General features: G+C 26.7%; 1 protein-coding gene across 6 annotated transcripts in view; it reads right to left on the reverse strand.

Annotated features, from left to right (window-relative positions):
• Nucleotides 1-26,215, reverse strand: part of LOC107456226 (apoptotic protease-activating factor 1) — a 48,195-nt gene that overhangs the window by 10,069 nt on the left and 11,911 nt on the right. For 5 of the 6 annotated variants that reach the window (XM_043045939.3, XM_043045942.3, XM_087166139.1 and 2 more), the window contains exons 2-12: nt 25,606-25,765; nt 22,042-22,879; nt 18,963-19,222; nt 16,754-16,927; nt 13,129-13,383; nt 11,233-11,402; nt 10,755-10,875; nt 9,293-9,443; nt 6,878-7,056; nt 6,162-6,794; nt 1,224-1,349 (exon numbers count right to left, since the gene is read on the reverse strand). In XM_043045939.3, the coding sequence (XP_042901873.1) occupies nt 1,224-1,349; nt 6,162-6,794; nt 6,878-7,056; nt 9,293-9,443; nt 10,755-10,875; nt 11,233-11,402; nt 13,129-13,383; nt 16,754-16,927; nt 18,963-19,222; nt 22,042-22,879; nt 25,606-25,743 (3,045 nt within the window). In that variant the 5' untranslated portion in view covers nt 25,744-25,765. The remainder of the gene's footprint in view (nt 1-1,223; nt 1,350-6,161; nt 6,795-6,877; nt 7,057-9,292; nt 9,444-10,754; nt 10,876-11,232; nt 11,403-13,128; nt 13,384-16,753; nt 16,928-18,962; nt 19,223-22,041; nt 22,880-25,605; nt 25,766-26,215) is intronic. The other variant, XM_043045940.3, reaches the window with a different exon arrangement.

Here is a 26,215-nt window from a genome sequence, read left to right on the forward strand (position 1 = left end):
TTTATGACCAACTTAAAATTATTATTATTATTTTGGCAATACAGCAGGGTGTATAAAAATCATGATTTTTTTTTAAAAAATCAAAAAAAATCGGATTTTTTTTATTTTAATCGGATTTTTTTGATTTTAATCATGATTTTTTTATAATTTCAATTCTATGGAATATAATCAATTTTGTGTACCATAGATTTAAAGTTGTATTGTATTACTATTGTTACTTATGGTATACATTGGAAATAAACATTACTAACCATTATCAACAAAATATTTCTTAATAATTTAAAAGCAAAAGGTGAAATAAGAAATAAACAATAACAAAGTGATTTCAAACTACAAATCAAGAAAGAAATTGTTTATCAAACAATATGTGATAATTATTAATTCTACATCTACAATATCAAATTATTTAAACAATCATTTAATTAGTTTTATTTAAAGATTTAAACATAAGGACTAATTTAGCTGCCTTTTCTACACCCAATTGATTCCGTAGTTTAGTATGTACAAGTCCAAAAGTGGAAAACATCCTCTTTATCCCTGCAGTTGTTCCTTTTGCAGTACATAACTAAATTGTTTTTGTTTTGTAATGCTCCATGCTGCTATCATAGCTGTAATCATATGTAAACTGTTCAATGAACTATAAATATAATATGTAAACTGTTTTTAAAAGCAAATGAGTCACATTGAAAGTAGAAATGTTGAATTATATGAGTGAGATCTGAGAAATATATAGAACAGTCTACTTACTTGTTTATGTTTGAAACTTAGAAAAATATACAAAAAATGTTCAAGACTATACACAAAATTGTTTTTTTTTTTTTTATTAAAATCAGTGATTTTTTTAAAAAAATCATTTGATTTAAATCATGATTTTAATCATTTGATTAAAATCATTTACACCCTGCAATACAGAGATGAAAAAAAATTATACTAGACTTGGACTAGAATTATATTTTCCTTGAATCTTCCACTATATTAGATTATAATAATTTGTGGATTTTGAATTTAGTTCTTATATTTTTTTTTCAAATAAAAGTGAATGTTTTCAAGCAGGAATTACTTTACTAATTTTATAATTGATTTCACCCTATTTAACATTAGATAAAAATATGCAAAATATTACAGTAAAGTTAAAAATTAATGGGTCAATAAGTATACCTCTGAATATTAAATAAAGATATCTTGTGCACTTTTAACACAAATTTAAATTTTTAAGATTTTACCTTCAAGTGTCCATTTTTCATCCCATAAACAATTTCTGAGCAATCATAGGATATTGAGCATGTCGAGATATCAGACTCTTCAGGGTCAGACTGGAAAACTACCTCATTTACTTCACTTTTTCTTACCTGAAGAAGAAAATATTTTGAGACTATTCAGAATAATGATTTTCCTCAAGATGCAATCATAATTAGAAATCAACTTTTTTGAAATATGGGTTAACAGTCTGTCATATGATGTAAACTCAGGGTGCGTAGCTAAACTATTCAACAAAAATAAGTATCTTTTAAGCACTCAAAAAATATTTTTAAGAACTTTAAAAAATATCATAATTAGGCTGGGATGGAAAGTTTTTGATAATCGATGGTTTTATCTTGTTTTAACCGTCATGCCAAAAAAAAAAACTTTTCGCAGTTGTCAAAAATTATGAAATTTTGAATCATGTAAAATGAATGGCGTTTTTACATGCTATGGAAAGACTATACGCCGAAATTGAACGGGGTTGAATTAATTATGAAAACGTTGAATAGAACAATGTGAACTGTGTCTCTTTGTATAATTCAACACAAAAATCAACACGGTGAAAGAAAAATCTCATTTTGAAAAAGGGAAAATTAAGCACTTTTTAAAAACACCCAATGAAAAAAGCACCTTTAAGGACTTTTAAAAAACGAAAATCGAAAAGAAGCACCTTTAAGCAGTTTCTAAAAACGCTACGCACCCTGAAACTGATCAACTAATATATCTCAACATCACACTTTTTTCATGGAAACTTAAGTCTAGTACAATTTTGTGGAAAAAATGGTTGTTTTAGAGCAAGTGGAAGCACATAAAAATGGCTGTTTCAAGCACAGCAAAAATCAATTGGTACTTATGATACTTTGCCCTATAACAGTATCAGAACACTATTATGAAAAAAGTTTTACATGGAGAAGGATGAAAGAAATGATTAGCAGTTTCAAACAGGGGGATGAATTGGTTTCATCATGAATTGGTAATATCAATTTTGTAAGTTAAAGCAGATATTGAATATTTAGAAGTTTGAAGCACTGCAATGATAATTTGAACAATATAATGTAAAATGCCAATTTTGAAGCAGGTTGGAGCAACTAAACAGGGTTCCCACTCAATTTTTAATAAAAAATTCAAGGACTTTTCAATGACTTTCAAGGACCTAAAATCAAATTTTTCAAGGACCTATTCAGCATTGTTGTATGCTAAAGTACATGTCAACCAGATTTTACCCTGCCTAGAAATTGTATATTTTTAAATCACAATGCTTATTTGACAACAAAAAAAAATTATTTATTAAATTTATCAGCTAATAATACAAATGGTTGATAGTTAGATAGCTGTTTCAAATCACTTTAAAAAATTCCAACAAAAAAAAAACTCCAATTGACATAGGATACTAGCTAACATTTAAAACTAGCATCAGCGAAACGTTATGAAAAATTTAATGAAGTGAATTAGAATTAATGAAACTGAATGAATGTATAATGCATATTACATTAGCGTGAATTTTAAAATTTAGTGAATATACCTAATTTTCACTAAGTGTAATTTTTTAATTGCATTTATACGAATCTAGATATACTATATGTGAATCAAAATTATAAGAAAGGTGAAGTCTCAAAGATTGCGTAAATCACATAGAACAGCGTGTGATTTGTACATTAAAATGGAATTGTGGCAAATTTTTTTTAAAATCGGAATAATATGAATAGCAAATGATAGAAAACGCACGAACTAACAAGACATAAATCAAAATGTGAGATACATAAATCACTTTAATGTGAATTCTGTGTGATTAGCTAATAGTTTTCATGTGAATAGTGATCATTATGATGTAAATTGCAATTTGTGATTCGAAATGTTCTTAATATAGAACAGCTATGTGTAATCCTTAAATCATTTTGATGAGAATTGTGGGCAGTAATTCTTAAATTTCTCTTTTATGAATCGCAATGTGATTTGTAAACTACTAGAATGAGAATTGTGAGGCATGATTCTGAAATTACTTAAATGCGCATCACGTTATATATTTCAGAAATAATTTTAATTGAAATCATGATATGTGATTGATAAATCACTTAATGGGAATCATGTGTGATTTATAAAATACATTATTATGAATTCTGATGAGTAATTTGCAAATCGATATGTGATTCCTTAATCACTTTCAGTTAAACCACAATTCGTAGAACCTTGTATATGAATTCCGATCTGTATATCAAGAATTAGTTTAATGTGAATCACGATGCTTATTCATAATCAATGAAACCTGTAGAATCAAATTTTATTCATTAGCAGTAAAACCTAAATGTAAAAATTTGATTATAAACAGGGTATCTGCTACATTTTAGATTTTCAAATTCATGATTTTCCATGACTAATTCCAAGAATTTTTCATGACTTAACGAAGTTACTATCATCTCCAACAAAAATGCAACAATTTTAAAAAAGCATTATAACAACATTATTCGAAATGATAGGTATAATCAAAACTTATACTCTGCATCTTCATATTTATAGATTTTAAATTTAAAAAACAGAGTAAAGAAAGAGTTGAAACAATAAAATAGCAGAAAAAGTACAAAAGCAAATAATTTATTTTCCTGCAGAATTATATTCTAAAGATATTTTTCTTGTTCATCAGAAAGGAAAGAAATACTCCTGATTTTTCTGTTCTATTTCGGAATAAAAAAAATCCTCACTGACTGAATTGCTTCAACTAAAATTTTAAATTGATAAAATTAAAAAAAATTAATAATAAAAATTCTTAAATCACAGAAGAGAGTTTACAAGATTCCCTCTAGAAATGATGTTTTTTCTTTCATTTTTTGTAAGAACACCATAATTTTTAAAGAACACGATAAAATCATTTCATATTCTAATAAAATATGACTGAGTGGTGATTTTGCTAGGAATTCAGATATTTAGAACAGGGTGAAATGGGGGGGGGGGATTCCATTTTAAAAATTACATTTTTCGGAGACCTAAATCTATGACTTTCCATGATTTTTTCAAAAACATAGTAAAAATCATGATATTTCATGACAAATTTAGTTCAATACTGAAATTCATGACTTTCCATGATTTTTCAAGACTTTCCAGGTGCGCGGATACACTGTTTAAATGATATAAAATTAATAGTCTTTCGTACGTAAATTACACGAACAAATAGGATAACAATATTAACTTGTCGTAATAATGAAGTCAACACATTAAACATATTTTCAAATCAATTAAACACTATATATCATTCGCAAACTAATGACTACAAAACCTAAAATTTGCTAGAAATTTCAGCTTTCAAAACATCAGAGAGATAAACAATATCTGGTTTGAAAAATCTAGGAGAGAAAGATTTTGCATCTTCTTTAAAACTCCTTTTCACTTAAGTATTAAAAATTGCATCAATCTTAATTTCTATAATTTTCCTTTGAATTTATTTATTATTTTTTTACTGCTTTTTTGTAAGAAAAATTAGTAGTATTTTAATTTCTAAAAAATCAAGTACTTTTCAAGTACCCTATGGCAGAATTCAAGGACTTTACAGGGCCCTGATTTTTTTAAACCAAATTCAAGGACTTTTAAAGGTTTTTCAAGTACCGTGGGAACCCTGCTAAAGCAACAATAGCATCAATGGGGATATTTACAGCTAATACAAATTTTATTTTGCTTTTAAAAACTTCAACTGCATATTTTAAGACAATAGCAACTTTTTTTTGTATGCACAAGTATTAAACAGATTTAGGGAAAAAGAAAATAGAATCTACTGTATTTTCTTTCACTTTAAACTGCATTATTAAATTACTGATTTAATCACATGTCATTTGATTTGTTTTGAAGTATACCGTTATTTAAAATAAAATAATAAAAATAAACATTAAAGGCAGTAGTAAAGGAGCACCTTGTGTATTGCATACAACATTAAATTACAAAGATAAAATTTTTCAAATTTTTTAAAAAATTATTTTCAATTTTTTTTTAATTTTTATCTTATAAAAAAAGTTTTTTAAATTCTATATAATATTATAAATGTAAAAAATTTTTATTCATATATTTCTATAATTTAATCTAATAATGTTCCCTGTTCTACACACTCTATACTATTGCAGTGTGAACTTTCATATGTTTTGGTAAAGATTTTTTCATGAAATGGTAAAAAAGTAGAATGAAAACATTTTAGTTCAGTAAAATTGCTTTTGATTTCACTGTCACTTAACACCACAGTCATTATCATTGCTACCAAACACATTTGAAATAGTTAATTACAGTGGTTAAAATAATTTTAAATAAAATTTATAAAACCAAAAATAACTTAGTATAAACTTTGCTACTACTGAAAAAAAAAATTCTTTCGTAAAAAAAAAAAAAAAAAAACAAAGTTGGCTGTTATCCTATATTAAGCAGTAACCAAAATCTGCCAGAACTTTTTTCGCAATTCTTTTTTTTAATATTGTTGTTTTTTAACTCAACTGATTCTATGCTAATGCTAAACAACATTAACAATCTGTTAGAAACTTTTTTTTTACTTTAGATAATTAAACTTAATTTCAATGTTGCTCAGTAAATAATAATTTGATTAACAGACTATGAGTTTAAAATATGTTTATTTTCATATTTTCATTTATTAATGCCTAACGATGATATGGTTTAAGAATAGCAGGGTTCAATATAAATACTCTTACTTTTTTTAAAATAAAATATACAGAAATGAAATTTAATTACAATCTGTGAAAACTGCAATACTGAAGCTTTATGGCAACATCTCCAATTTTTAAAACTGGCAAAAGTGGGTAGTCCACTAGACGAGCGCTTAGTTATCCAAAGTTAGACAAAATTTAATATTTTTGATCTGATAATGTTTACTACTGTACAATAATTTTAAAAATAAATAAGTGAAATATTGAAAAAATAAAATGGTAACTAACCTCTACACGATTGAAATAATCAGATGAAGCAATAAATATTTCTTCAGCTTTCTTCTGAACACTTAAATTGTTTTCAAAGGCAATTAAAGGTGTATCTCTGATTGTTGAAGTATCATAAATGATATACCGGGTTAAAGATCCAGTCAGCAGCCTAAAATCAACTCCGGAAAATGAAACAGAGACAACCTCATCACAGTGGCCAAGCAAAAAGCCAACAACATTTTGCAAACGGAGATTTATTATTATAACTTGAGCAGATGATGTGCCACAAGCCAACAAGGTGCCATTGGCACATATACAACAGCTAACAATCAAATCATTCCTCTTCCAACCGGCATTAATTTCGACCCTTTCTGATGAAGAAAGATTCCATTTTGATAAGGTATTGTCATGTGCAGATATAAGAAATTCTTGGTCAATGAAACAGAACTGTTGCACGAATATGCCATCATGAGATAAAGCTTTGGTTAAGTGGCCAGTCTCAAAATTATAAAGATTAATAGTATCTCCGACAGTTGCAGCAAACACAGAATCATCTGGGCTAAATGCAACAAACTTGCAACTAGAGTCAGCAACGATTTTATGTTTACGATTCAGGATGTATCCAGCCTCACTAGATAATAATTCCCATACCTAGAAAGAACATATGTATTTAGGTAAATAATTGAGTCCCTTGTAGAAATTAATAAAATATTTCAAGATATGATATGACTTACAAATATCAATCCACCTTCATCACTTGAGATTATGTGAGTGTCATTGTTTGAGAAAGCACAGCAAAGGACTCTGGATTTATGATGCGAAAATGTGTACACTGATTTATCAACAGGAGATTCTATACCATTTTCTTGACTAGGGTTGGATTTTAAGGACGCTCTTTTCTTGCCCTGGAAGCCTAAGAAAATATTTTAAAAAGTAATATCATGTAATTTTACGTGGCAAAATACAAAATTTTAAGTGAATCACTTTAATAGTTCCTCAGAAATTGAATTTTCAAACTGTAGTATTTTTTAGTAGTACAGTAGAGAACCATTTATCCGGTATCCCGATAACCGGGAAAATTTTTGATCGGTTTTCCCGCCATTTTTAACTAGAACGATTATGAAAAAAAAAAGCGGAAATGAACTCATCCTTGAAGCTGAGTAGAGGAAAATGTAAGGAAGGGGAGAATTTTTTCCCCCGTTTACCCAGAGAAACGTCATTTCCTCCGTGACCTTGAAGGCAGGGAAGGGAGGAATGTTTTATTTTCTCCTTTAGGCCCTCAATCAAGCTCAAGGGTGTGGCATACTGATTTCGTTTTCTGTTTAATTTACGAGGGGGGGGGGAATGCATTGCATGCATATCAGTGAACAGAAGATGAAAAAGAAAAATATATTTATCTATTTGACATCGATTAATAAAAATAAAATCTTTTTCTTCTGAATAAATTCAAGTGCGGCATCATTTTTATTGATGTGGAATCACATCTGCTGTAATTAAATATCGAGTTTTTATCAACAAAAAAAATAATAAGAGGAGAATTGTTTATTAATTTAAACATAGGATTATTTTAAGTTGTTTTTCTGATTCCACTACGTTTGATTTTTTTTTTCACAATAAATTTTGCACTCAATAAATTAATTCTTTTTACTCATAAATTTTATCATTAGGTTTTTTTTTTTAAAATTCCGTTGATCTTGCCTAGTTCCGGGTTTCAATATTTATGCTAGTGCTTTTTTTAACTATCGTTTCGGTTCGATAATTTTCAAGTGCTTTTATTTAGATTAATAAGTTTTCCTTTTATTTTATCAATTCCCCCGTATAATTAGGTATGAAATATATCGCGTTATTTAACCTTTGGTTTTGTTTATATTAGTTAATTTAGGAATTGTAATTATTTTTAGAAAATAAATACGAGAATTTTGTATTTTTTAATCTTGTTTTTCTTGTCTAAACTTGCAAATTTTTTTTATTCTTTTAAATATTATTATTTTTTCTTTTTAAAGTTAAGAGTACCTTTCTTTTTTCTGTTACTTTATGCATTACACTTTTTCCTTGTAATTCGGGTTCGATAAAACATCGATTAACGACACTTTTTGGTCGATCCAGAAAACCGGGAAATTCAGACATCTGGGATAGCGATGGTTCCGAGCATCCCGGATAATTGGTTCTCTACTGTAGTATTTTTTATAAGATGATTGTTTTAGTAATTTTATTTCAATAATTAAACAAATTAACAGATTGGATGATAAATTGCAATTTTACACATTTTTATTTATAATTATTAAATATGTATAATAATTGTTTACAGTTTTCTAAAAAAAGTAGTGAAGATGTAACTACATTTCAAAAATAGCTTGTAATTACTACAATTAAAGAAAAAATTAGTTGTAGCAGTAGTTAACTATATTTGTAATAATTGCTGTTGTTAAAACTGCAAAAATAATTCCAACCAGTGCAATAAAGTGAATTTGAATATTTTGAATTTCTACAATGCAAATTTACAACTATTATTATAAATTTATAGCATCTGTACCAACTTTGTAAAAACAATAATTAACTTTTAGTCTTTTCAAAATAAAACTAATTAAACAAAATGTAAACAAATGTACTAATTAAACAAAAGGACAAAATCACATTATGACTTTATTTTGATTCATAAAATTTATTCTTTAAAAAAAGAAAAATTATGCATTTAGAGCTTTGTCCATATTTGAAAACTTGCCACTGATATATATATATATAAATGTTATAATTAATATATGTTATAACACACATTAATTATAACAGATATCCATGATATACGTTGTAATTAATGTGTGCCTTCACCAGCTCACTGTTTTGAGGCTCATCATCAACCCTGCGGTATTTGGCAATATTGCTCTGAATGCATAATATTATGTAATAATATATTAGAAATTCGAGTGGTACTAATTGAGCATTGACTACTGACGTTACTTATTTTAAGCATAGAAATCCAATTTATATATAAAAAAAAAAAACAATAGAAACATTTCAAAACCATCAAAATTTGAAAGATATTTTTGACTAGATAACCACAACACAATAAATTTTCTGTTATTTAGCATCAGTACAGCTTTTATTGAACTCTATTTTTAGCAATTCAGAAATTTAAAAAAAAATTTATTTACCTGCAATAGGACTGATGGTAAAGATTTTAACAGTCTTATCATCAGATGCAGTAACTATTTTCTGGTTTTTATGATCAAAAGCACAATAGTTTACAGTACTTGAATGGCCACATAGCTCTTGCACAACCTCAAAAGTATCAGTAGATATTATCTAAAAAAAATTAAATTAAGAAGAATAATTTAAAATTTGATTAGTTTGTTTTCAAAAAATGAGACTGAGATAAGATTGAAAAAAAATAGACCAATTAAATCAATCCATAAAAATCAAATTGAAACTAATGAGAGTTAAATGTCAAAAGTTCATTTTTGAATTAATACATTAATAATAAATAATTGTTCCCATTTGAAAGCATTAAATACTTGATATAAATAGTCATTACGATGATTATTTGAAGACAAAGAAATGTTACTGCCATAAGTTTGTTTAGTTGAAATGTTCCTATAATTAAAAATATTTAAGAACATGTGATACAGCCAGATTAATTTTCCATTGCAGATTATGCTTAATTTCCATCAGTAATTCAAAATTTAAGGTATAGAAAAAATAAGTTCAGATAAACCTATAGTAAATCATGAAGTTTCATATGCTGAAATTTTCTTTCAAAATATGAAAATATTGAACTTTTTAAAAATATTGCTACTTCACATTTGGAAATGAAACTTTATTTAATATTTTGAAGTGTTTAATTTGCAATGAACTGAGAGTTTATCAGGGGTAGGGGTAGTTATGTGATAAGTATTTCTGATAGATGATGCTCTGTTATATTAATTAATTAGGTTCCAATTCAACCACTGTATCGTTAGACAGATAGCAATAATTTGACACATGCAACTTAGAAAGAAAGTTCCATACTATGGATTAAACAAATATGAACAAAATAAATATTTAGACAACAAGATTATCTTAATTAAATTGTAGAATTAGCTTCACTGCTTAATTATAAGTAATCCTGCCATAATTTGTTTGCATTTTCCAAAAAAAAAAAAAAAAAAAAATTTAAATTATGGCAATCAGCAATTGAAACTTTATGGTAACCTTAACTCACTTTTTCTGTACCTTAAATTACTCATGGAAGTGAAAGAGAAATTGACTTGAAGTGTATCTTCTGCAATATAGCATCTTCTTAAGAAAAGATATTGCTTAAATTAATAAAATTTTTAACATGTTAACATGAAGTAACATGTTGCTCTGTTTTGTCATTGCCAAATTTTTTAATTGAAAATAGAACGAAAAATACTAAATTTGAAAACATTATTTGAAACATTATTGCAAATACATAGTTTAAATTCATTATGTTTATTTTATTAGCCTGAATAGCACTTGGTTTTCAAGTAGTACAAAATAAATAAAAAGCATAAAATACAAAACTGTTTAAAGAATAAATTGTTAATTATATCATGACATATTTGTCGATTACAATAAAAGTAAACTGCTAATTACAATGAAAGTAGTATTACTTACAAGAGCTTTGTCTCCAACAACAGCCATGAGGGAAGAATTGGAATTGTAAGTTGTGTGTGACAATTTCTCTACTGGCATGGAACAGAAATGAAATAAGTTCATTTTATTTTCTTCTTTATTACTGAAAGTAAATATTGAAAAAAGAAAAATACTTTAATATTGAAAAAGGATTTGAGAAATAATATCTTAGAGATCTAATCAAAAATAATACAGGAAATTTTTTTATTTTTACTTTCATCATCATCGGAGAGATTTAAACACTAAAGAATTCCTTCTCCGCTCAGATTTGTTTACAAAATTTGGCATGTTAAAACTGTCTAAATATTCTCAACAGTGATAATGAGCAGAAGCAAAGTCCTTTAGTACTTAAGTAAAATATTTATATGCAATATAGATACATATTAAAATATCTTTATCATAGATGATATACAATGTTTAAATCACAACAACAAAATAATATGAAAGTACACCTACTTACCACCAATCATAATAAGATTTGCCTTTTTTCTGTGCTATTATTTTAGCTTTCTGATAAACAGCAGAATTATTTGGTTCAAAAAGAGCTAACTGAACAATGTCACTTTCTATAAAACGTATTTTATCAGCATAGCGATGTACAAATGATTTAAACATCTCAACGTCATTTTTCTGAAAATAAAGAAAAATTCAAATTTCACATCAATGATATTTTAAAGAAATTTATTTGTATAAATAAGCTTATAATATATGATGCTTAATAATAATAATATATAAGGATTGTTTGAAAAAATATTAATTTTTCAAAACTTTTATAAAAGCAAACTTTGAAATTTAAGTGGCTGCCCACTAAAAAAATTACACAATTTAAAAGCCTATACAATTTTATTATTTTAACAAAAATTTAGAATCAGATGAACAAAAACCATATACAGGCGTACATAGCACAGTGCCCCCCCCCCCCGAAAAAATTTCCCATTTGCCAATTTCATATCATTTAATATTACCTTACTAAATAGATAATTTTTGATTTGGGAAGTAAGGGGCAAAGCAAAACAACAGAACTTAAAAAGTATGCTATAGATGAAAAGATTCACATTACAATAATTAACCTAAAATAAAAACTGTGCTCTTTTCTGCAAAAAAAAAAAAAAGTGCTCTTTTTAGTAACTGAATCTATTACTTAGAGTAGGAAAAGGAAAAAATATAAAATAGACTGTATTTAAAAGAAAAGAAAATTCTAAAATAAATAAATGAAAAAGCAAAAAATAGAAATTTTATTGAGAAAAAGTTTCAAGTTAGAGGAAACAAAAATTTCAAATACAGTGGTAATATAAAATCTATATGAAAAACTTTTGATCTAGTGATCAGATCTTTAAAGGGGTGGCCACAAATATGCTATTTAATTAATGCAGATAAGACATGCATACGATATTTAGAGTTACAAATTCAGACCCAAAAATACTTTTAAAATTAGACTTCTCAGGAATTATTCAATCGATTTAGTTAAAATTTCGTGACATTAAATTATACTCTTTAAAATTATGTAAAAATTTGTATACCTCACAATTAAATTTCTTTCTTTCTTTTTACTGTTATTAAATAAATAAAAATTTGTAAAAACAATTTTTTTTGCATTTAATTATTTTTGGGTAGACGAATTTTTTAATTGTGTGTGAAAATGTTCCGATTCACTCAAAAAGTTATTGAGATATGGGGAAATACATAAAATTAACATTAAGGAGTTCAAACATTTGACTGCTCAACTTAAACAAGTCATTCAGTCCATATTTTCCAGATTGCGGCTAAATGTGATATTTTGAGAATCTAAAATCAAAATAAAAGGTATGTTTATTCAGAGAAAGTACATTTTTGTGTCTGGTTTTGTAACATATAATATCCTCTGCACTAATTAATTAGCATATTTGGGGTCACCCCTGTTATTTAAGTCCTAGTAGTCAATCCCTTCACAATATTATCACCTCTGAGTAAATAGGCGCGTAATATCTAAGATTTAAAAGAGTATATATCTTCTAAATGAGGCATATGAAATGTATCTAGCTATGAAACTTTCAGGTTGCACTAATCAATATTTGTTCTAAGAAATTTAATTTCATAAATAAAATATAATAAATTTTCTCCCAGCTCCTAAACTTTTCCTCCCAGAAAAAGAAAAAAAAAAATTCAGCTCGTGAAAGTTAGCACAAATAAGAACTCATTTAAATCAGTATGTTTAATTTAGCCCATAAGTTGGTCTTAGCATCTTGAAATATGAATAATCATAGCTTGTAAATTTTAGATAAAAGAAAAGAAATTATATGAATGTTTAACTTTTTTTAAATATTAATATATTTTAAATTGTTATAAACTTTTCGAAAAAAAAAAAATACAAACTCACATTTTGAAAGAATTCTCCATAATTTCGAAAATCCAGAAATAAATCAACAGGATCGAATCTACGAATTTTCTGTTCCAGAAAATTCAAGTCAAAATAAACTTTTTCTAGCAAATCATACCTCTTAGCCATATATAAATGATAACCAAGAGTGTAAGGTATGTAGTCTTTATCATCTAACAATGAAAGATCAATTGTATCATCAATTAAGCACTTATTCATTATTTTGTTCACAAATATCTGGTGTCGTTCTATTATCTACAAATGAAAAATAGGTCATTATTACTCAGTACAACACAGATGAATGCATAAAATTAGTATACATATTATTTCAATTTTGGATTTAACAATAAAAACTTAACTCATTAATAAAATGAAATTAACAAAACAATTGAAGTTATTAAATAAATCAGCAATGCTACTAAATATACACTAAACAGTATTTTGGCTGGATACTGACAAATGTCAGTATATTCAGTATCACAATTGTCAGTCAGAATATTCAGTTTTCTGACATTTGATTCTATAAATATACCCCTTTACTAAAAAATTAAAATATACTCAAATACTTGTTTACTAGAACTCTGCTTTTTTATGTTAGCTTAATTACAATACTTTAAACATAACAATATTACTTATGAGCCATTTCCCCCTATTTTCTAAAAATGTTATTTTTTTTTCTTAACAATGTTTGTTCTTAACAAGCTTTTGATGCTTTAATAATATTTGACAACATGATACCTAAAAAAAAAAGAAGAAAAAAAGGTGAGATATGTTTGTTTTATTAGATTGGGAGCAATGATACTTGATCATTTTTTTGCACTTGGCAAGATTTTTTCTTAAAACTTTAAAGTAATAAAAATTATTTGGTTAGTAATTTTAGATTTATAATAGGATAATATAGGTCTGTTTTTAGATTATTTCAGAATTTACTGAAATTTTGTAAAAACTGGCAAAATCCAATGGACGAAAAAATTTCCTTCTTCGAAATAAATGTTTCAAAAATCTAAAACAAGCTAATAATAATAATAATTATAAAAAATGCTGGCAGCACAATTGTCTGGGTATAATCTTGTGAGGGGAAAAAAATCTAGATAAATTCTAGTATGACTGCAATAATTCTCACATACTAATGGCTAAACAAACTATATATTTTACTTTCTTTGAAGGGAAAGAGGATATATAAATAGCTCACACCAATTCATTTGTGAAAACAGGGTGACCACTCAAATTAGGTTTTAAATTTCCCTGATTTTTCCAGGATTTCCAGGTATAAGTTTTAAAATTTCTAGGTAAACATGTTTCTTTCCTTATGAAGTATAGGATGAGTATTTAATCCCCAAGAAACGTGTCATTATTCTAAAGTATTTTATTTAAATTGTTTTCTTTTTAGTATATAATCATGAAAAAATTAGATTTAGATTTATTTTAACAACCTAGCCAGATTTTGCTTTTCCCTTTTCAAAATTTTAATAATTGGGTGCAACATTAATTTAAAAAAAAATTAAGATACATATGGAGAAAATAATATGTTTAGCTTGTAAAATATATTGCTTTTATTTAATGTATAATATTTCAATGTGTTACTTCAATATTAAGTAGTTTTTGCACAAAGTGTACCAAATGGCAAATATAGAATGATCCAAAAAATCTCGGACAAGTATAGTTTAATATATTTTTATTCAGCAAAAGAAGATAATCCCAAGCAATCATACATTAATATCTTTGCATCGATGTCTTATCTTTGCTTTGCTATTCTGTTTTACATTCACTAACATAGAGCTATTTCAATGTATTTGTGTTTTCTCCATATCTATCCTCTTTGCAAAATTCATTGATCATATTTTCTTTAAACCAATATCAAAAGTCAAATGTGTAAATAATGTTGCTTGTTTGAAATAGCACTGCTATTTACAGAGATATTAAGTATTTAAAAAGGAATGTCGCAAATGTAAAACTGTCAAATTTTTTGTTGTGTATTCCATTAAAAAAAGTATATAAAATTCTTCGAATTTCATTCTTTCTTTTTAGTTGAAATCAAAATATTTTAAAATTCTAATCTATCCGCATGCTTATTTTAGTTTAGATTTGTTAATTGTTTTTCAACTAGAGACCTGTACACGTTGAGTGCAGAACGAAAACAAAAGAATATAATTTAATGTTAGCAATATATAGTTGAAGCTTAAAAGAGCCTTATTTTTAACTAATATATGTTTGAAAAGGACAAAAGGAAATTAAAAAAATGTGCGATTGATTGGCTTTATGAAGATAAAACAATTCAACAATTTCATTGGATGGGAGTACAAAATCTTCCAGAAAAATTGCTATAAAATTATCACCAAAAATGTTTTGGAGAACTTTATAAAATTAGAATTACTAAAACTTTTTAAACCATTTTGCCAAAAGAAAAAAATGCCTACAATACATCGTAACTAACTTAACGATAAATAGATTCGGTCCACAAAGAAGACAAAAAAGAAAATCCTCTGCTCTTACAGGCAGGAGCAAATATCCCAACCCCTTCTTTCACCCCACCACATTCTTCACCTTTCCCAAACTGCATAATCTCAAAGAAGTAATAGTCTCCATGGAAGAGTTTCATGTGGTGTTTTTATCTAGTTTAACAGAGTTATACCGGAGCAAATTTTGATGTCAGAGTATTGCTAATTTGGAGATATTTCGACCTTTTGGTGATAAATTTCTGTCTAGGAAAAGTAGTTATAATGGATGGTAAAATAGTAAAATTAAGAAAATCGGGAAAAAATAGCTCAGTTTTTCTTTAAAATTCTCCGATTTTTCCAGGTTTTATCAAAAAAAATTCCCTGATAATTCTAGGTATTCAAGGTTTTCCAGATGGGTGACACTTCTGGAAAATTAGCAAAGACGATTAAAAGCATTTTTAATCATATAGCATTTAATAATAAAAAAGCATAAAGCATTTCTCTCATATTCAGTTTACTCCTTCTAATGGCCGAGTTTGGCCAAGGAGGAGAAAAGCATCCCAATAAAAAAGTTAGCATAGTATGCAAAACACAATTTTCTTTATAACGAAGATAATTTGCAATATGAATATAAAATAGCATAGATATGAATAACTTATTTACAATTCAACAAAGCAGATAAATTGTTCATAATAACCTTCACAAATTTGCTTGTAAATTTTTATGGGCTTGTATTCAAATTAATTTGATTGCAAATTTAAAAAAAAATTTTTTAATAGTGCCTCATTAATACTTGGTTTTTTTTTAATATGTTCTTTGATATAATCTTTCTGCACTTGTTACATTTATTAACCAAACTTTTATAATCACTAACAAAGCGGTGTAAAAAAAAAAGACTTAGTCCTATATTCTTACATTTATAAAGGTCAGATTTCCCATGATCATTAATAAAAAAAAAATAAAAACTAGATATAAAAAGCTAAAGTATGTAGAATTTTTTGCGATTCGGAATTTGCCAATTTTCCTGGATTCAGGAGAGTCAAGCGTTTGCTGTAATTGCAATGCCTTAAACACAAAAATGCCAGCTGCAATGCAATTATACATTTTTTTAAAAATAAGAAAATAGACTTCTCTAAAAATAAGAAAATAGAAAGAATTTATTAAAACTTTTAACACTAGACACTTACCTCTTCTTTTGTGCACATGTCCACTAAGACCTCAAGACAAATGCTCTGGAGTTTGTAGGAACACTCACCATTTTCTCCCTTTTCAATCTGAACGAGAGACTTGCAATATAATTCTTGCATAAAATCTTGAATCTCAAATGGACTCATACAGCCTTCCCAAAGAAGAGTAAGAACCTTAAATAAATAGAATTCACTTTAGTGTATGGCTTATGAAATTTATTTTAAAATACAGTCAAAACTCACTATAACAAACTTGCAATATTGTGAACTTTTTCAAATGTCGCTTCTGAACTACCATCTAACTAATGTTATTTTATATACTTATAGTGGACAGTTGAAAAATTGGTAGTTCTTTCATACTGGACCTCAGATTTGCGTTACTTCCTCAGGGCTATTTTATTTTTTTTTAAAAATTCCTCTAACTTTAGATTTGCAGTAGTTGTGATTGCAAATGATGGAATTTCTTCACAATAAGACATCAGGTCAAATCTAATTATTGCATGATCATCACTCATAATTGCGAACTTATAAACACTGGTATCAGTAAAACTTTTTATGAAGAATTTAACAAAGCATAATAAAATAAATTGAAAAGTAACACTACATTACAAATAAGTTATAAATACATTATGTGATTGTTATGTTATTAAAATAAGAAGCAAATTATTTTAAATTTGTTTAGTTAAATTTTAGCTACGTTCAGTTATGTAGAAAATTTACAGAATTATCAAAAAGCATCTGCATCATTTCAATTTTAGTGACACAATATTTTTTATAAAATTTTATTTAGCACATAATAAAATCTGCTTTACTAACAATATTTAGCAAATAACAACGACTAACCAAACTTACCGAACTATACAATTTTTTGACTTATTACTATTTCTGAATTGTACTTAAAATCAAGTTGTAGTCAATAAAAAGTTACTAATTTCTTCCATAGAATGTAAAAATTAACTTTTTTTTAAAAAATATTTAATTTATATTTAACCAGTTAAAAATCTATAAATAAATTATGAACTATCGTAATCACTATTTCCAACAATATATTTGTCATACACTAAAAAGTAATTTCGTCAAGAATTTAGATATATTTAACGATCATCTATAGTGGACTTATTGCTGAATCTGCAGACAGTTCCCTATATTTGGGTTCGACTTTACTATTTTCAGAGAATTACTCAACACAAAGTTAAATAAGATTAAATAAAATTAATTTACTTTTAAGTAAGACAGAAAATAAAGTTTAAAATTTATTACAAAATAATACATGTATCCTGCTAAAGAAGTTGAAGCTACAAAAATATTTAACAACAAATAACCTTTATTTTTTTTTGTTAAAAAAATTAAAACAGTAAAAAAACTCACTTCAATAAAAATTTACTTATTTATGCAAAAATAATATAAATTTAAAACAATATAAAATGAAATTTTCTTATCTTTATTACTACTCAGAAAATATTTATTTGATATTTCAAAAAGAGATAAGTTACATTTTTTAAGAAATTTAAATTATCATCAAGTTTTGTGCTCTTTCAACTAAGAGCATGGCAGATATAGCTAATAATTTAGTCTAAAATCTTTAGTTTAGACAAGAAAAAAAAATCATGCAAAAAAGTTTTAATTACAAACTTTGTTACTTCATTTAAAATTATAACAATAATAATAAATAAATAAATGAACAAATTTAAAAAAAAAAACAACATAAATAGTGCAAAGTGCTAGCAAGGTTTTTGCCTTCTTGGTATAATCATGTAAAATCTATGGATGAAGTTTAGATAGATCAGAAAGATTTTGACAAAACAGTAAAACCCTTGATTTTTACTATTCTGTCAAAATCTTTCTGTACAAAACTCTGCAGTCATAGCTAGATTTTGCAGAAATTTTATTTCAGTAAAACTAAGAAAAAATTGAAAAACTTATATTGGATCGCATTAGATCCAAGTGCTATTTTAACTATTTTCAAATTCATAGGTTTTGGTGCACTTTTAACACCTCTCCAACGTCAAATCAAAAACTAATTTTGACCTTCCAAAATCTTAACACGCAATTTTTATTGTAGGCAAAAACAAAACAAAAGTGAATACAAATGAGAACTTGATAGGAGTTTTTTCACAGGTGAAAAATTTTCACCAATCAGGTTCTCATTTGCGTGCGAAAAATTCGCATGCAAATTTTTCGCATTCAGTGAGAAATTTTTTTTACTTACTGTATGAGGAACAGAGAAATCTCTGTAAAATATTGCAAAATCTAAGAAATATTTCTTTAGATCTGAATAAGATTTTTCAAGCTCATTTATGCAAAAGCTAATCAAATTTTTCTTTTCCGCCCACTCATCTCTAGAGATACGCCTCTTACGAACAGCTTTGTTGACACTCTCAGCAAGTTTCTCATTCAGATTCATCCATCTTGCCTCATCATTGAAATCTCGCATCACATTTCCAATCAGACTAGCAACCATTGGTGATCCTAAAAGGTTAAAATTTCTGTTTCTTTAAATCAAATTTTGTGATTTTTTTCACAAATAAAAGATTTTTTTCAAGCAGTCAGAACACTCATAAATAAAAATTCCCTGACTTTTGCATGATTATTTTTTGAATGATTTTGTCAAATTTTTCTGATTTTCATAAGCAATAGCATAAATTTCAGGCATGCCCGATTTTTAAACATTGAATTCTTGAATAAACTAGCCAGGTTTGGCAGGTTTTTGACATGTGACAGTTTTTGACAGTTTAAACCATGGTTTAATCCATCATGTCAAAAACCTCACTGTCAAAAATGTCGAAAACCTATATTCATATGTGAAATTTAATGCATAAAATTTATATATTTTTTTTATAAAGGATAGTGTTTCTAAATATGTTCTAGAAAAAATAAATTTAACATTTTGAAGAAACACTTATATTTTGAATAGTAACCAAAATCTTGTACTTTTGAAAGCTCACATCTTTTGTAATATTATGTATTCATTTTCATGTGTTATTGAAAATCTGCAGTGATATTATTAAGAAACTTATTTATAACCAAATTTAGTGTATAGTATAGATTATACTAAAAATTAGACATTTTTAAAGATAAACATTAGCAGTTTTGTACATTAGACATCTTTTAAAGAAAAATCTTTTTAATATTCTTTTAAATCTTCTTAATAATCTTTTTAACATAAGACATTACAAATTTTAAGTGCTTTCTGTTAAATACACAGAGTAGTTAGTGTCGCTTTCTGTTAAATACACAGAGTAGTTAGTGTCGATTTACAGTATATTCAGCCTATTCATTTACTATGCTGAAAATTTAGTTTATCCAAATACTTGTGAATTTCATTTTGCTGAATACTATATAGTTTTGTTGAATATCTAAATATTCAGCTGTTGAATATTTACTTCTTGCTTTCAAGATGTGCATTATTTGTATTCTTAATACAAGTGGAGAAAAAAAATTAAGAGGTAAAAATTGTTTTAAAATGATAAGTGTAATAATTATAAATAAATATAATAAACAATATGAATTATATTTATCATTATTCACAAATATAACTACTTTTAAATTCAAATTAACATACTGGATAATAAAGATATTCGGTATAACATTAAAGAATTTTTTATACACTTGTATCAAGTTTGTATTTATACAACATAACTTGTAAGTTCCTTATAAATATTAGTTATATGTTCCTTATATGTCAAAAATGCATAGTAATAAACTTTTAATCTTCTTAAGTATAAAAAAAAAAAATTTTTTTTCAAAATATAAATATTTAAAAAATTTTTGTGCAAAGTTTTTCTGCTCATGCATTTGAATATAAATTTCTGAGATTTTAAATCTGTTATTTTACCTTAATTTTAATTAAAAAATATTTTAAAACCTGCTGATTACCTATAGTATAATTAAATTTCAATATAATGCATGGCAACTGTTGGTAGTTTTGAAGTTTATATATTTTCTTGGCAAACTTCAGTTTTTGACATTTTTGACGGTTTAAACCAGTATTATACCCTTGTCATGTCAAAAACCACTTTTTGACGTCAAAAACCCAACCCTGAAACTAGCATATGTGTTTAAAATGGAACTGAAAATATTTTGAAATATTATTTACTAACAAAACTAAATTTAAGGTCCTGCTCATAAACTTTAGGAAGTTAAATAAATTGTAATTGAAAGGTATTTGTGTTACATTTAACATCATAGAAAATATTCTTTCACTTTCGTCCATCTAGGTAGTCCTAGACTCTTTTACTTGTAAAAATTTTTTCTTCAAGAATTACTTTTCTTCCCATTTTTTTACACCAAAAATTTTTTAAGCAATTAATTTTTTTACATTAAAAATTTGGGTAGCAACATTTTTTAATTAGGCCAAAAATTCCCACAATCCTGCCTGAATTTTCCCCAAACCTCATTCGCGCAATTGGAAATATCCTGCAGTCCTGAAAGAATCTATAATCATTTACTACTTTTTACAGATATACAATTGAGCTTTAATCCATTGTTCCAGCATTTTTTGTTTTCCCGAATGCATCACCTCATTTTAAAGGTTCCACCGAAAATGCTATTCTTAAAATTCTATTCTAATGCTATTCTATTACCCGATTACATTATTTTTTAAAACTAGCAGATTCTCATGTCTATTAAGAAATTCTATATTTTTTTTTTAAAAATTCGATTGAGAAGAAAAAAAATTCCAGATGTCTTATTATGTTCGATATTATTAAATTGTTGAAATTTGTGATGCTATCAACCCTAAGAAATTATTGAAGCTAAGCAATGATATTGATAAAGGTTTTGAAGCCTTTGAAACAATGAGGAGCTCTACTTTCTGTATTCAGACAAATTTAATACAGAAAATTAATAACAATCTGTTATGCCGAAAATTTATTGTTCGTGCTGACAGAAAAATTGAGATTTGTGCCGTGTCTTTTATTTTTTAAAACTCAACATTATTCTTATCAACATTATTCTTATTATGCACTAAGTAAAAATCCAATCATCAATTGCTAAAGTAATTGAAATCATTGTGTAAAGTAATTGAAGCAAACACAGAACCAACAGCAAATTTGAAAAAAAAAAAATAGTAATTGCTTGGAGAGCAAATAGTTAAAAATTTGCTGAAAAAGATAAGATAAAATAAATAAATAATAAAATAAATCAGAATAGTAATAATAATTTTAAAAGAAAACAATATTTAAAAATCATGAGTTCAGTAATTTCATCATAAACTAGATTTTTAAATACACTATAAAGACAAAAATAAAAAGTTATTATTAAAAACTTTAAATACGATAAATACTAACCATTACATTTTATACAAATTTCATCAACTACATCAGGCAGCTCTTCAGGTTTGCATTTGACATGAAGTGAAAATAATTCTTTGATTTCAGTTTCTACAAAATCATCCAGACAATTTATGTACGTAACATATGAAGAAACATCATCTACAACACCTTTATAAATTGTAGTCACTAAAATAGGACAGCCCACATCTAATGCCTTAATAATTCTGGAACATCTAACATCATCCAGAATTAGAAGAATTTTGGGGAGTTTTGATATTTTCCTCCTTAAATCTAAGGTCATGTTGAACAAACTCTCATTAGCCAGATGCTCATTTCCATAAGAATCACTTAGTTTAATATGAGGTTCTGCATCTAAAAACTTGTACATTTTCTTAACTTTAAGTTTAACTTCGTCTTCACTATCAAGATGACCAACTTGAATCCAAAAAATACCATCAGGAAACTCGTTTTCTAACAACTCATTGTTCCTTAGAGCTTCAGCTGCTAAAACGGTTTTTCCAGATCCAATAGGGCCAAACATAACAACCCAATGACGATTTTCACTTTGCTTCGCTTTTATAACTGCTTGCTTTAATTCTGTGCGAACTCTTTCAACTTTCTTTTCACGTGAAAGGTAATAGTTAACTTGAAATGGCACGCCTCCGTTTGCTAACCTTTCATTTAGGTTATTAGTTAGCTGGTTAAAGTGCACTTCTAATCTTTCTGCCAACCATGGGTATGGTTCACATCCCTCTTCATCCTTTTTCAGTACTTTTATAAATTTGTGTATGGCATCAGATGTTTTTTTAACTAAAAATTCAAAAAGTTTTTCAACTTGTGCAGTTATTTTATCCTGGAATATAATGTAAAATATTGAATTAATACAAGGCAAAAAAATGTTTTTTTCAAAAAAAGATACAACTCAGATGCAAATGACATGACATAATTTGACATGAAGTGACATGAGTAGAAGCCATTTAGCTCATTAAAATATAGGTTTCCTGGTGAAAGCTTATAAAAAGACATTTTTTTAAGTGTTCCTTGCATCATTACGATTTGGGTAATTTTTTTCAGGAAAATAAAAACTATTTTTGACGGATGAATATGAGAAAAATGATGTAGTATTTCTCAGAATATTTAACAGCTCATATAAGTTTAAGAATTATTAATGGTTAAACATGTAATGAAATATACCATGCAGACCACCCAGAAATATACAGCTACAGAGTTGAAATTCGATGTACTAAAAGAACTATTTTTATTGATAAATTCAACATTCTTTTTTTCTTTTTTTTAAAATTACAATTTGTTCAAAAAAGTTTGATTTTTTTTTTTTTTTTTTTTTTTAATCTTGGCAAACTTTTTCTCACTTTTTACTTGAACAATTTATTTTTTGTTGCAAGAATAGGAAGATAACTTAATTATCCTTCAAGATTTTTACTCTAAAAGAGTGCTTGTTAGTTAAACTTTAAAAGAAAAAAAAAAAAGAAAAAACAGACTGCCAAAAATTACCATATCCAAAGTTTAACAAATCAAAGATTTTGCAACTGGAACACATTACAAAACAAGAAACGAACATATTAAATAACCAAATCAACATATTATCCCTTTATTGACAGTGTTTGCCCTGAGGGACGGTTGTTTATTATTTCATATCAATCCAAATATGATTTAGGTGAACTTGGATCAGGATTAATTTGGAGCCTTACTTTTGATAAGAATTACTGTAAACAGTGAAACTTCTGAGGAGTGACCACTCTTAGTTCCACAACAAAATGGTCAATGATGGAGGTTTGTCATTCTTATGGGTTACCTTCATTCATTTCAAAATGTTATCGAAGGTACATGTTTTTTTGCAAAAAATTGTAACTTTACCCAGTGCTAATTTCTTGGTGCAGAAACGCCACTTGTGTTTGCATCATAAAAACCAGAAAGATGAATAAAACTTAGCATCAATAAAAATGACCTTCACTGATAAAATTATATGTAAAACAATATTTCCAATTATGAATTATAGAACTATTTTAAATAAATAAACAATTATGTTTTTTGTTTAAGATCCATAAAAATTAGATAGCTTTAAAAAACGAGAAGAGGTTTATTTGTTTAAAAAGATTAATTTTTTCTAAAATAACTTTATTTCCTAATTTAACTTTAAACTCTAAAACTAAATCATTGATCGCATAGTCTTAATACACTCTAACTGCAACATGAGGTGGTCAATCTACTTCAGAGATCATTTAAAAGAATTCTCTAAATAAGAGCCACTCACAAATATTTTAAATACATTTAAATCTACTTATTCTTTTTGATAATATCTTTTGTTTTGATATTTTTTCGTGTTTCTTTATTTGACCTTTTCCTCATTTAATGTAGAGACTTGCCCAGTCACTGCACTGGGAGAAGTTTTGATGGTCTCTCCTAAAGGTTTTCTACAACATGAAGTCTAAGGAAAAAATTTTGTGTCTCTCAAAAGTGGTCGCAAATAGAAGAGGTCGCTACACAGAGGTGGAGGTCTTTAATGGAGGTTTCACTGTATATTGCATCCTCAAACAGCTTGCTTTTAAGACAAAGCATCAAAGACAAATATTCTAAGAAATAATTAAATATTTTAAAAAAGAATGGTAAAAACTGCAGCATCTGAGCATTGATCTCTTTTTATAAGCTTATTCCGGCTTTTAAATGTCGGCCAACAGCACTTCTGAAATTTATTTGTAATTGCAAAATTAGCAAGAAAAATTTACTAATCAACTCCTTTCATTAACAGGGATCAAAAAGATGTTAAAGTAGACAAATAAGAATAGTATAGAAGAAAAAAAAATTAAGAGTGATGTTTAACATGAATATTCAAAAAGTAGTCCAAGATAAGTTCTCTGTTGATAAACAATTGTATTCTTTCTAAGCTCAATTTAAAATTACAAAAAAATAAGTAGACAAATGCTAATGAGTCATAGGTAACATTCGAATAAATGTTGTTGAGCAATAAAATCTCTGTTTTGCAACAAGAAACAAAGATAATTATTAAGAATTTATGTCTTATTTCTAGTAAACAAAGATGATTGAGACACAATTATGAGGATTGGATAGTAATGAGAGTCTCATCACCAGAATAAAATTATAATAAAACAGAGCCTGTTATCAATAAAATCTCTGTTTTGCAACGAGAAACAAAGATAATTATTAAGAATTTATGTCTTATTTCTAGTAAACAAAGATGATTGTGACACAATTATGAGGATTGGATAGTAATGAGAGTCTCATTACCAAAATAAAATTATAATGAAACAGAGCCTGTTATCAATAAAATCTCTGTTTTGCAACGAGAAACAAAGATAATTATTAAGAATTTATGTCTTATATCTAGTAAATAAAGATGATTGTGCCACAATTATGAGGATTGGATAGTAATGACAGTTTCATTACCAGAATGAAATTATAATAAAACAGAGCCTGTGATAGTGGTGAAAATTAAATTTTTGTTACAGCACATATATTAAAAAATAAATAAATAAATAACAGATTTATAAGTTCAAATGAAATATAACTTTTCTCATTAGTCAAGGATGTCATTATACTTACGGCATTCATTATTTCTTTACTCTCTTCATAAGTTATTATTTTATTGCTCAAAAGCGATGACATAATATATTTTGGTCTAAGGTCATCCAGAAATGCCTGCTTCTCTGCAAGCAATTTGATGGCTGAGAAGCCTTGCATGATTATTAAGGTCACTTACTATCTGAAATAAGTACAAGAATATATCATAATGAATATGCATATGACTAAACAAATTAGTTCTTAATTCAGAATTATTTACATTCAAACTATAGATACATTAAAAAAAAAAGCAAATTTATTTACTGAGTTTAATTTATTCATTTAATTTTGCCTATAATGTATTTCATTACAAAGCTCAAGACAAAAAAAAAGTTTCTGAGAAAAATTGTTTTGTACAAATATTTTTTTTATTTTATAATTGTCGTTAAACAGCCAACCCAATTTTGAGTTTGTTGCCAATGTTCAACTCATTTGCCTTGTAATTTTGAACAAAATTCAGAACTGCTGTATCAAGTATTGAGAGAAAATTTCCTTTGTGGAGGACTTCTTGATGGAACTAAGCTACATTTGTGTTGTATAGAGAGGAAAATTATTTATATAATGAACTACTCAATGGCCAAATATTAAAAAA

Source organism: Parasteatoda tepidariorum, chromosome 1, assembly GCF_982258835.1.
Source record: "Parasteatoda tepidariorum strain Cologne lab strain chromosome 1, Ptep-v5.0, whole genome shotgun sequence".
Taxonomy (NCBI): Eukaryota; Metazoa; Arthropoda; class Arachnida; order Araneae; family Theridiidae; genus Parasteatoda; species Parasteatoda tepidariorum.